The sequence below is a fragment of the Festucalex cinctus genome, chromosome 15 (assembly GCF_051991245.1).
Source record: "Festucalex cinctus isolate MCC-2025b chromosome 15, RoL_Fcin_1.0, whole genome shotgun sequence".
NCBI lineage: Eukaryota > Metazoa > Chordata > Actinopteri > Syngnathiformes > Syngnathidae > Festucalex > Festucalex cinctus.
This window is the reverse complement of record NC_135425.1, coordinates 24,338,831-24,352,096: the sequence shown is the minus strand read 5'-3', so window position 1 is coordinate 24,352,096 and position 13,266 is coordinate 24,338,831. Positions and strand designations below refer to the sequence as shown.

The 13,266-nt window shown below is 39.9% G+C and overlaps 1 protein-coding gene across 1 annotated transcript in view; it reads right to left on the bottom strand.

Moving 5' to 3' along the window:
• Positions 1-13,266, bottom strand: part of lamc3 (laminin, gamma 3) — a 91,569-nt gene that overhangs the window by 48,551 nt on the left and 29,752 nt on the right. The window contains exons 5-9 of the mRNA XM_077496737.1: positions 13,034-13,218; positions 9,499-9,687; positions 7,548-7,668; positions 3,567-3,665; positions 614-750 (exon numbers count right to left, since the gene is read on the bottom strand). Of these exons, the coding sequence (XP_077352863.1) occupies positions 614-750; positions 3,567-3,665; positions 7,548-7,668; positions 9,499-9,687; positions 13,034-13,218 (731 nt within the window). The remainder of the gene's footprint in view (positions 1-613; positions 751-3,566; positions 3,666-7,547; positions 7,669-9,498; positions 9,688-13,033; positions 13,219-13,266) is intronic.

Genomic DNA, 13,266 nt, shown 5'->3' with positions numbered 1-13,266 from the left:
ATTTTCTTTGGACCAAAACCAGCAGACTTCCTGTGTGTCCTCCTGTTTTCTGCGGTCTAAAACTGTTGTGATGTGGAGGGTAGAGGACTCAGGTGCAGGGAAACAGGGCGAGGAGGCAGAGGTGTAATCAAAAAAATGGATTTAATTAAACAAAACAAGGAGGTAAACAAGGATCTGGCTGAAAAACAAAACAAAAAAACATCCAAAAAACAAGCAAGGCAACTTCAGGGCAAAAACGGGAGGAAAACGACAATGAATCGACGCGGACAGAGGGGAGACAAGAGACTAAATACACACACACTAATTGACACAATTAGACACAGCTGGGAAGGACACAAGTGGCAGAGGATGCTGATTGGTTGTCACAAGAGGAAGTGCAGACAAACACAGGTGGACATGACAATGCTTGACAAGACTAGGGGGGAGGGGCAAACAAGGACAACAACACAAAACACAGATCATGACTGAACTTAAAGAAACATGAGGACAAAATCAAACTAAACCAAAATCAAACCTGAGCCATGACAAAAGTAACAAAATCAACCCAAGCTGGCTATGGCCACACGTCAAAATTCGATGGAAAAATCGGCGCCCTCTCCCGCTTTTTGTTTACCTTCCATGAAATCCGAAGTGATGTTGACGCCCACGTAGCGACCGGACGAAGAGCATGCCAGCGAGTGACCGAAGCAGAAACACGGCTGGCAGCCGGCCGGGTTGATTTCTTGCAGGTTGAAGAAGCCTGGCTTGCATCTGCACACACACGCACGCACACAGTTACTGAAAAACACATTTGTCGGCATTTCGGCAGCTTTTTTTTTTGGTTTTTGTTTCTTTTTACCAAGGCCAAGTTGGTGCGTTTTGAGTCCAAATGGAGCGCAGCTGCGAGGAATGGCGACCTACAGGGAGCAAACTGAAGCTGTCCATGTGTCAGGGACGAGGCAAACTGGGCCAGGCGTGTGAGGTCAGGCAGAATATCGCGGTCCACTGTTCAAATCATGTCATGGATTTTGAAGTCGTTTTTATTACAAATGGGTTTTTACAGTACACGGGTAAGTCCGAATTTGGAGTCAGCAGGTTCGAGAGCATTCTCGAGAATTCCTGATCCGTGGACATTAAAGGAGCTTGCCACTGTAGAAATGTTTACATTTCGACTTCGATCTACAATAGAGCTGCAACTACTATTAACTCGTTTGCTCCCAATAACGTGTAAATCCGTTTTTTTTTTATGTTTTGTGTCCCAAAGACGTATTTATACGTTTTTTTCTTGTTTTTTTGTTTTATGGTAGAGCATACAGAAGGCTTTGATGCAGCCTCTCAACTGCAAAGAACGGTTGCAGAAATGGTAGTTATTACACAAACGGCCAGCAGGTGGCAGCAGAGCAAAGAAGATCAACTAGGGCCATGTAGAAAAAAAAAGCTAACTTACTTACAATTTTAAATAGATTTGTGAAAACTGATTAAACTTAGCTCTCTTCTAAAGCTAATTGCTGCAAATGACATCACAAGGGCCCAGGTAACCAATCACAGCTCAGGTTGTGAATGTCACATGACCAAACCTAGAAAACAGGTGAGCTGTGATTGGTTACTGAGCCCTTGTGATGTCATTTTCAGTCAACAGCAAGTTGCAAAATGTGTTTTTAAAGGTACTAATTGTACGTAAAAAAAATAATTAAAATATCAAATTAGTTATAGACAAAATATTAACTTTTGATTGCAAAAATGGGCTAAATAAGTGAACTATCCCTTTAACTTAGTGAGCCGGAGTAATCGTCAGGGTAAGACTGTATCGGCCATTTACAGAGAAACTCACTGACAAACATTGAATGCAAAAAAAAGTTCAATTTATTGCTTGACAGGCATGATCAGGAAAACAGTTTGAAGCAGATCAAAATCCATCAAACAAATTGACAGATGAAAAAGTGATATCAAGGACCCTAACAGTCCAGTTAGGCAGGGATAAATCCTCCATCATCCAACATGTTTGGTCCAAATACTGTCGTAAGAACCTCCTAATTGTCATAAAAGTTTTGCATCCTTTCAGGTTAAAAAAAAAAAAAAAAAAAATGCTGTTGAAATGTCCTCAAACCCAAGTACCTTAAGTGCCTAAGTGAAGTTGTGTGATTGGCACTCCAGACGAGTCCAGCTGAGCAACAGCAGGAGGCAAAAAGTGCTAATAGCGCGCTCACAATTTTCTGTCTAAATCACTGGCTGCTATTCTCAAAACCAAGAAAATCACTCGCAGAAAAATGTCGGTTATTACAAGCTGTTTATTTCTGGATAGCATACACAAGGAGAGACGAGATATTTCATGTACATGCGGTTACTGCATCAAGCTTGTGACCAAACACTGTTTGTGGGTAAAATGTATGATCTACAGGGTTGAAGTCTGGACATAGCCCCGTCTAAAACGGCCCACTTCTTGTTCCTGATGAGCTGCGTTGTTGTTCACAGAATTTTGCAAGATGGGCCTAGACCAGGGGTCAGCGACCTTTACTGTCAATAGAGCCATAATTTTCTTCTACTTTTCATCTTTGGATTTATAAAATTTTTTATACCTGTATTTATTCATATATTTCTAGACTTTTCTCCATTTTTGTCAAATTTTGGACTTTTTTTTTTCCCTGCCATTTTTTTCTACCTTTTTTGCTATCAATTTTGTAATAGTTTTGGCAATTTTGTGTACATTTTATGATAATTTTCAGGATTTATTTTTTTGTTTTTGGACATTTTATGGATAATTGAACATCTTGACCTGCATTTTCTTAAATCAATTTTCTGACTTTTTTGGGGGGCAATTTTGTGTACATTCTAAGGTAATTGTCGGGATTTCTTCTTTTGATTTTGGACATTTTATAGTTACTTTTTAAACACGTTCTATTCTGCTTTTTTTTTTTAAATAAAAAATTTCTGGCTTTTTTTTGTGGCAATTTTGTGTATATTTTCGAGATTTCTTCTTTTGTTTTTTGTTTTTTCCAATGTTTTACTGTCTGCCTTAAAAAAAAAAAAAAAAAAAAATCTTCAGTTTTTTGTTTTTTGTTTTTTTGTTTTTGGCAATTCCAAAGACAATGTTTTTAAAAATTTTTATTTTTTTTATCTCCCTTTCGTATTTTTATTTTTTTTTATTTTCTTTTTTCTTTTTTTTACAACTTAAAATTTTGGACTAAATTTTGGAAACTAAATCATTAATTCATTTGAATAATATTTTATCTTAAAAATGCATAAAAACATATTCATTTCTACCCAGGAGAGGTACGAAAGAGTCACATGTTGCAAGACCCCTGGCCGAGACAACCAGTACATTTTTTATTGTTAGAATAAGCAACATGATTGGCGAATCAAATCATATTTTTCATGTTTTTTTTTTTTTTCGTTTGTTTGTTTTTTTTTTTTAAGAGTTTTTTTTTTTTTTCTTGGTGAAATCAAGCCATCTTTTACTGCTGATTACAAAAGAACGGATGAAAGAAGAAAGTCTACTCATTCATTTTTTTTTTTGCTCATATTGTCACATTATTTATTCTGCAGGCTTGCAATAAATGAGTTGATGACAGGTGATTGCGCAGCCTCACCTGCCGCATCCTCCCCCCTCGGCGTTGGCCTTGCAGCGACAGGCGCCGTCCAGCGGCGAGCAGTCGCCCACGCTGCCACCGGGGACGCACTCGCACGGCCTGCGGATACGCAGTTGACAAAAGCAGTGAGTCAGGCGCCCGAAAAGACGGGGAAAAAAAAAAAAAAAGCGCTTTGACGGCCTTTTGCTGATTGATTGCTTTTGTTTGGAACAGCAAATCTAATTTTAATGAGAGGCGCTATTGCAAATAATTTAATTATCTCCCAGCAAAAGCGTCTCCCCCTTTTTGTTTCTGCTCCAGTGAGCTGAATAATTCACACCGTTGCTCAGCCGCCTGATTTTTCAGCATCTATGATGGAAGGCTGCGTGCGCGCGCGCGTTTTTTTTGGTGTGCCGTCAGGACGTCTTGGCATTCTCGCCGCGTTTCACTGAATCTAATCTGTGTAATAAATGGCCATAAGGTAACCGAGCCTGTGATGCATCGACGTCCTCCTATCTCATTTTCGACGCGCACGTCCCACGTAGGGATTTGAGGAAATAAAGCAGCAAATAAACAATAAATAACGGATAACACCCAAATGTAATCCCTCTTTCGTACTGATTTGATTTCAAGTGGAAGAAAGCCGTTTCTTGTCGCACCTTGTGTGTGCTATTTATTGCTGTGTGCGTAGCGCTAATTCGCTAGCTAACGGTGTGCGATTTTGGCTAGATGTAGCAGTCATCACAAGAACGCAGGAACTACAACTTACTTGCACGTAGACAATCGAGGGAACCGAATTAGAATGTAGAGGTGTACCTAATGTTGTGGCCTCCGGGGCCCCCGTAATCAACAATAGGAGCATTAACATTCCGCCAGGCAGGTGGAGCGGGTCAGAGAGCGCCGCAACGTATACGCCTTGAATATAAAACGACAGAAAACATAACCCTTGCAAGAAGTGAACTCAATTTGGAAGTCGGCCATTTTTGTCATGACCGTGTTTTGGGGCCAGGGTCAAGTGTCTGTTTTGAAACTGATTTAACAGCATCTAGTTTCAACTGGTAATACGCTATGTGATATCAGGATGGACAGGTTATGTTAGGGTCATGCAAGGGTTATGTTCGGGTCATGACCGTACGGTCAAGTGTCTGTTTTGACACTGATGGAGGAGCATCTAGTTTCAACTGGTAATACGTTATGTGATGTCAGGATGAAAATGTTATGTTTGGGTCATGCAAGGGTTATGTTTGGGTTATGACCATATGGTCAAGTGTCTGTTTTGAAACTGATGTAACAGCATCTAGTTTCAACTGGTAATACGCTATGTGATGTCAGGATGCACAGGTTTTGTTAGGGTCATGCAAGGGTTATGTTCGGGTCATGATCGTAAGGTCAAGTGGCTGTTTTGAAACTGATGTAACGGCATCTAGTTTCAACTGGTAATACGCTATGTGATGTCAGGATGCAAAGATTATGTTTGGGTCATGCAAGGGTTATGTTCGGGTCATGACCGTACGGTCAGGTGTCTGTTTGAACTGAGGTCAAGTGTCTGTTTTGAAACTGATGTAACAGCATCTAGTTTCAACTGGTAATCCGCTATGTGATGTCAGGATGCAAGCCCCCTAAGCCAGTTTTATTGAGCAGCATGAATTTTGGTAGACGTGTCGATCATTAGTAGACTCACAAAAAAAAAAAAAGTCTCACGCAGCCATGGCGTTTAAGACACAGGAAGGCAGCCATTTTGGTTCAACTTGAGCAAATTATGGCAGTGAAGACTTTTTGACTCATCATAAAAACGACTTCCACTAAATGTTTTGAAAATTCAGGCCCGAAAGCCAGTTTTATTTAGCAACATAAAATTTGGTAGGCAAGTCTATCATCATGATTTGACACAAGTACGTTACAGGAAGCCGGCGGCCATTTTGTTTCGAAGGGACGATTTTAAGCTCAATTTGGCTGTTTCCAAGTTTCCTTCTAAGACAAACTTCTTTGTTCCGACAATGCACTAAAAAAATTAACCGAGAGACCTCACTTATTTATACTTATTTAGCCATTTAAAATTAATATTTTGCCTGTAATAAATTTGATATTTTCCTTAATTTTCATGTAGAATTAAAAACACATTTTGCAATTTGCCATCGGCTGAAAATGACATCACAAGGGCTCAGGTAACCAATCACAGCTCAGCTTGTGAATGTCACGTGACCAAATCTAGAAAACAGGCGAGCTGTGATTGGTTACCTGAGCCCTTGTGATGTCATTTTCAGTCGACAGCAAGTTGCAAAATGTGTTTTTAAAGGTACTTATTGTATGTGAAAAATAATGAAAGTATCAAATTAATTATAGACAAAATAAAACTTTTTTTTATTGCTATAGTGGGCTAAATAAGTGAATTAAGTTATTCTTAAATCAACAAGAATCTCAACAATCCCTCAAGGATCCAAGATAAAAGACCTGAAACATCCGGTCGACCAAATTTGATTTTTTTTTTTTGGGGGGGGGGGTTAAATTTTCATGGGCAGAGCAGTTGTCGACGGAGGATCACATTTTTTATTTTTTTATTTCCTCCTGCGTCTCAATCTCTCCTCTAAAGTTTAGCTGATGGATGTGGTCACCATGGCAACAAGCAGGTTTGGTCGGAGGTCATCTACGCATGCACTCGTACGTGCACTATGACGAGCTCGCAACCCCAGCACAGCAGGTGGGTGAGTGCTGAGGCAGTGAGGGGGGAAAAAACAAACAAAAAAACGATGGGAGGCTGTTTTAAAACATTTTTTTTTCTTTTTTTTTTGTCTAAGTGCTACACAGTCAGCCGCAGCGTCAGGATTTGCAGCTAAAAATATGCTAATGTGATCCTCCTAACTAATGCTCTTTTGCAAACGTGCTGCAGGTGATAATGTTGGCTTGTTGTGTGTACTGCTCGCTTCAACCTTAATGTAAAACACAAACATCAGGCTTGTTTGGGAATCGTCAACAAGCAAAAAAAAAATTGTAATGCGTACTCGATTTCTGGAGTAGACTTTGGTGAAAATGTTCTCATGACTCAAGGTCAGAGCTGGTTACACGTCAGAATATATATATATATATATATATATATATATATATATATATATATATATATATATATATATATATATATATATATATATATATATATATATATGTATTAGGGGTGTCAGGCGATTAAAATTTGTAATCATTATTAATCGGATGATTTCAATAGTTAACTCACGATTAATCGCAAATTGTGTTCTAAGTATACAATAAAATGTGCAATAAAAACGTTTCATACACATAAGGTATTCATATTATTGTTAACATAAAAATGGAAAAAATCTGAAACTAATAGAAATATGGCTGAATCTTTTAGTCATTGACACAGTAATAAAAAAATAAATAAAAATGAGTTGAGATTGAAAAGATGGACGGTACTGTAAAATAAAAACAAAAAAAACGAGTGTGACGTTGATTTGTGTTGAGGCTCTGTTTACAAGACATTGGTGACAGCTCTTTCTTTTCATATTAACTCATTCAAACCCAAAAACGTGTAAATACGTTTTTTAATTCTTTGTCCTTCCCTACCAAAGACGTATTTATACGTTGTTTTTTTTTTTTTTTTTTTTTTTTTTTTATACTAGAGCACACAGAAGACTTTGATGCAGCTTCTGACCTGAAGAGGTCACTTAAAGCAATGGTAGTTATTACCAAAAAAGGCCAGCAGGTGACAGCAGAGTATAAGAGATCAGCAAGGGCCATGTTGCAATAAGCCGTTTTTGCCGGTGTTTTCAACAGGAATGTAAATAATGATGAAACTTAGCTATATTCTAATGCTAATTGCTGCAAAACAGAAACAGATAAAAATATATCTTTTTTTTTTGTTTTGTTTTTGTTTTGTTTTTTTTTTACTGATGAAAGAAGACTAATCTTTATTTTGGTAGGTTCCATTTTTTTTTTTTTTATAGCAATAGAACAATATTATATATATATGTCTGTGTTGCTGCTCACCTGCAGCCACCGGGGCCGAGCGAGTGGAATCCCGGGCGACACGTGTCACACTTGTCCCCCGTCACGCCTCGGCCGCCGCATGCGCATCGTCCCTCGCTGTCACACTGCAGACTCGCCGAGCCTGCATGCCGGGTCGGGCCGGGTCGGGGCGCATCGGGGGTTTTGGTTCCGGCAGGAAGACATAAAAGAGAGAAAACGGCGAGCCGTAAGGGTTACGGGCTATGAGCGATCGATGCGCGCTTAATCAATTCCGGGAATAACAGAACACCTGCTATTGGATTTGTGTTAGGCAAAGAGGCGGCGGGCGAGCGGGAAATGATGTGGACACGCCACCCGCTCGGGTTAATGGAGAGAAAAGAGCGACTGGGGCATTGCGGCCGGCCGGCGGCGGATGGCTCGGCGGATGGAGTCTGTTATCGCGGGTGATCGATAGACAGGACGGGACGGGACGGGACAGGACCATCGCCTCGCATCGTTGAGGAAGTATGTCGCAAAATTGGCATCCGCTGCCTGGAGAAAGCCTTCCATTGGTGGAGCATTTATTCAAAAAAAAAAAAAAACTTCCATTCAATAAAGCAAAGGTTCAGGTTTCAAATTAGTGTTTCCAAACAGAGTTATGGTTTAAAGTCAGGCTTTCAAACAAGCGTTATGGCCTCTCGTGTGGTTTTTAAACCAGGGTTAAGGTTTGAAGTACAGGTTTCAGAGGCTAGTGTAGGTTTTTTTTTTTTGTAAATATGGTTTCAAACTTGGGTGAGATTCTCAAATCAAGGTTTCAAATCACGGATTTTGTGTTAGGATTTCCAAAAAGGAACTCTGAAGTCTCAAATTAGGGTCATAGTTTAAAATCTTGGTTTCAAAACAAAGGTTATGGTTTCAAATTAGGGTTTCAAGCCTGGGATAGTTTTTCAAGTTAAGGTTTTGAGACAGGGTTAAAGTTACTGTATAAGAGTGGGTTTCAAAACGAGGGATTGGTTTTCAAATTAGTGTTTCAAGATTAGATTTAGTTCCAAATTGGGATTTTATTATTAGTTTAAGCTTTATATTTTAGCTTCAATTCTAGGATAGGGTTTCAAGTTTGGGTTTCAAGCCAGGTTTAGCGTTTTACAGGAAAGCTTCAATACAAAAGTTAGGTTTTCAAATTAGTGTTTTCAAGACTGTTTGATCTCAAATTAGGGTTTCAAAAACCAGCTTGAGTTTCAAATCAGGGTTTCAAGCCTAGGATAGTGTTTCAAGTTAGGGTTTTAAGCTATAAGAGTGGGTTTCAAAATGGGGGATTGGTTTTCAAATTAGTGTTTCAAGATTGGATTTAGTTTCAAATGAGGGTTTTATTATTTGCACTTTATATTTTAGTTTCAATTCTAGGATAGGGTTTCAAGTTGGGGTTTCAAGACTAGGATAGTGTTTCAAGTTAGGGTTTTAAGCAATAAGAGTGGGTTTCAAAACGGGGGATTGGTTTTCAAATTAGTGATTCATTATTAGTTTGAGCTTTATATATTAGTTTCAATTCTAGGATAGGGTTTCAAGTTAGGGTTTCAAGGCAGGTTTCGGGTTTTACAAGAACGTTTCATTACAAGTTTTTCAAATTAGCGTTTTCACGATTGTTTGATTTCAAATTAGGGTTTAAAAAACCAGTTGAGTTTCAAATCAGGGTTTCAAGACTAGTTCGAGATTCCAAATTTGGGTTTAAAAACCAGAGATAGGGTTTCAAATTAGGATTTCAAACCAGGTTTACATCTTCAAATTCTGCTTTCTGCGTTAAGAGTTTCAAAGCAGGGGCTCAAAATACGGTTTCAAACCAAGTGTTAAGGTTTCAAGTAAATGCAGATTTCTAATGACCTCAACATCGATTGAAATTTCTTTTAGTTACATGCTAGTATTAAGCCAATGCAACTTTTTTTTTTTTTTTTTATTCCGTTTTTCAGTCAACTTCAAGTGGGGGCGGAAAATTCACCGTCGGCGTCGCAGTTGCAGGGCACGCAGGGCCGGTCGGGCGACGCCCTGTAGTGGTTCTCCCGGCACCGCTCGCAGTGAGCGCCGTCCGTGTTGTCCCGGCACTCCAGACAGCGCCCCCCGCTGCCCGTGCTGCGGTACTGCTCCGGGTCGAAGGCGCAACGGTCCGAGCGGCCGCTGCAGTCGCACCCTGAAGGAGGTCGGAAAAGGAAAAACAACGAGGATGCGCGCGGCGTTCTGGGATTGGATGATCGTTTCCTGCTAATCTCATTTCACGCGGGCCTAATGAGGAGCCGGTCAGCCGTCGGGAGGGAAGTCGAGATAGCGTAATTTGTAATTTGTGTTGATACAAGAGCAAATTAGTCAGCTGATAAGGCGGCATCGTTGCTCCGAGCTGCAAATCCCTCTCTAGTTTTTGCCCAGCCACCCTGAGGGGGGATTTAGGTGAAATTGCCCGTTTTATTATGAATACGGCTTTCTCTCTCTCTCTGTTGTGCTTCGTGTATGCCGTGTGCTTATTCGGCCTCCAACTATGAGACAGCTTGCCTATTTTCAAAGATAAATTGCAACGTTTTGCAAAAAAGCTCGCAGGACAACAACGGGGTCAATAAAAAAGCTTATCTTTTTTTTTTATGGATTTATATGTGCGGTCCGGTAACAAATGGACCGGTTTTGGAACACTTGGGAATTAGGGTTTCAATTTAGGGTGTCGGGTTTCAAGCCTCAACGTTAGAAGGTTTGGTGGCCTAGGTTATGGGGTTCAAGTTAGGGTTTCAAACTAGGTTAGCCTGGGATTAAAATTCTAGTCTGGATTTTCAAACAACGATGAAGGTTTTATAATCTCATAGTTTGGGGTAACGTTACGGTTTCAATGTCCCGTTTCATGCAAAATGTTGGGATTTCAAGCCTAGCTTAGGTAGTAGGTCAGGTTTCAAATAAAGACTTCAAGTTCAAATTGAATTTTATAGCAAAGGTTAGGGTCTCAAGTTGCAGTTTCATGGTTGAGTGGGAGGTCCAAATTTTGGTTTAGTGTTTGGATGGTGAGTAAGGAGACAGTTAGGGGTTCTACTACAGGTTAGGGTTTCAAACATAGGTTAGGATAAAAAGCCAGAACTTCGAATTAGGGTCATAAGTCTGGGTTAGGGTTTCAAATTATGGTTTCTGAAGGGGATTTTTAGGTTTTTGAACTTTAGTTAGTGCTCCAAGACTGGGTTAGCGTTACACGTGAAGGTGTCAAACGCAAAGGTTAGAGGTTTAAATGATGGTTTGAAGCCAGAGATGGGGATCCAAATGAGGGTTTCGATCCTGGGTTTCAAATTAAGGTTTCAAAACAAGGATTTAGGTTTGAAACATGTGTTAAAGATTGAAATGAGGCATTCAAGTTGAGTTTTCAAAGAATGGATTTTGAGCTGTTTTAGTGCTTGCCCCCTGGTGGCGCAAAAACAGTTAAGCTAAGCAAGCAGCATAAACGTGAACGTCTCCACAAGCAGCCTGGTGTGCGTGCGTGGAGGCGTGGCGGTATATACTTACTGCAGCGGCCGCATTGTCATTGCACTTTAAGAGGCCGTGCGCTAACGTCTCCTCGGAGGCTCTTCGCGCAGCACATCAGTCGCGTTGGCCGCTTCTGAGCACTCTTTAATTTGCATAACGCGACCCTGCAGGAGGGATGCGTTGCCCCAGTATGGCTCCTCTGGGTTTGGTCTGGTGGGCTTTAGCCTGGTTGAGAGACTGCCGTTCGTTTTGTAAGTGGCCCCTTGACATACAACACGTGGCGATTGGCCGATTAGGAGCTATGCAAACAATTGTTTCACTCAACTGCAGATGGGATGAGGCGTCGTTTTTTTCTCATTTATTAGGAATTATTACCATTTGAAAGTATTTGCTATCTGTATAAATTGAAACTAACTAACTAACTAACTAACTAACTAACACACATTTTTGTGACTAATGAAACTAACTAAATAGCTAGCTAACTAGCACTACAACCAAGCAACTACTGAAACAAGTTAATATAATTAACCAACTAACTAACTAACTAACTAATTGAAGCAAATTAATGTGACCAATTAAACTAACTAAATAGCTAACTAATTAGCATGCCGATCAACCAAGTAACTATTGAAACAAGTTAATTTTAACTAACTAAATAACTAACGAAAATTTATGTGACTAGTGAAACTAATTAAATAGTTAGCTAACTGACCTGCACGCCAATCAACCAAGTAACTCTTGAAACAACTAACTAACCAACTAACTAACCAACTAACTAACTAACTAACTAACTAAAACGAATGAATGTGACTAGTGAAACTAACTCAATAGCTAACAAACTAACTAGCACTCCAATCAACCAAGTAACTATTGAAACAAGTTAATTGTAACTAACTAACTAACTAAGTAACTAACTATTGAAGCAAATTAATGTGACTAGTGAAACTAATTAAATAGCTAGCTAACAGACTAGCACTCCAATCAACCAAGTAACAATCGAAACAAGTTAATGTAACTAACTAACTAACTAACTAACTAACTAACTAACTAACATGTTTTTAGCTAAATGCCAACCATTCCATTTGCGTAATTAAAAGATGTGAGTTCTTGACTTTCTCATTATTTCTGCTGCTGATTAGCATAAAACAAACATTGTCCTCTGTAGCGGAAGACCATTATGGCGGCTAACGCACAATTACAAAGACCCGTGGACCAAAAATGTTATTTTTTACACACATGACAAGACTTCACATTCTGTGTCTTTTCTGTGATTTATTTATTTAGTATTAGACAGCACTGATTAAGTCGCTCTTTTATTTAAAGCGCCTGCTGCTTGGAATTAAGAGTAAGAGTAATTAAAAACAAGCGCAGTGCAAAATCGACTTCAATTGGTGGGGGACTTGTAGGCTTTATGTTTTTATTCCTCCCCCCACAGCGAGCCAATTCCGAGTCCTCCCTGACAGCCTTCCGTCAAAAGCATGATGAGCCAAGACTGATAAACACTCCAATTCACACGCGCTTTGCCGATGCTTCTGGCAAACAGATGTGCAAAGCTACATCAAATGTACGCCTCAACACAAAAAAAAACCCCAGATGCCGCTTCAAAGGTACAGTGTGTTCCAGAATTCCCGCATATTTATAGAATGTGCGACAGCAGCCTTTATTTATTTATTAATTTATTTCTTAATTCATGTCATCTTCTAAGCTGGGCACACGCGCTACGGTTTTAGAAGCGATATTTTTAAAACACGACTCAACAGCACGAGTAAAAAAAAAAAAAAAAAAAACAAGTCTAATTTTAAGCAAAACATTACTGACTAACTAACTAAAGCAAATAACTGACAAAATTAACAGAACAAACGGACATTTTTGCGGGAATCGGTTCTGTAGCTAGCGTGAACCTTAGCTAACGACCCAACATTTTGCAGAAATCGGTTCTGTAGTATTTTCAAACACTAACTAACTAACTAACTAACTAACTTTTTAGAGAATATTAAAAAACTCGTTTTGCTACATCGGGTGTTCGCTTATAAAGTCAAACTTACGCAAGCACTCGTTGGCCGATTCCCCGGTGGCCCTTGCCCAAGGTCTGTCCTGGTAGAAGGGCTGACATGTCTGGCAGTCGTCTCCGGCCGTGTGATGCTGGCAGGCGCAGACCAGGCGTCCGTCTCCGCCATCTCGACCATGCTCCGCCCACACGCACTCGCTGGCGTGGCCGTTGCACTTGCACCTGAGGGATGACAGGTTGCGTTCATGTCGGTATGTCCTTTAACTTACT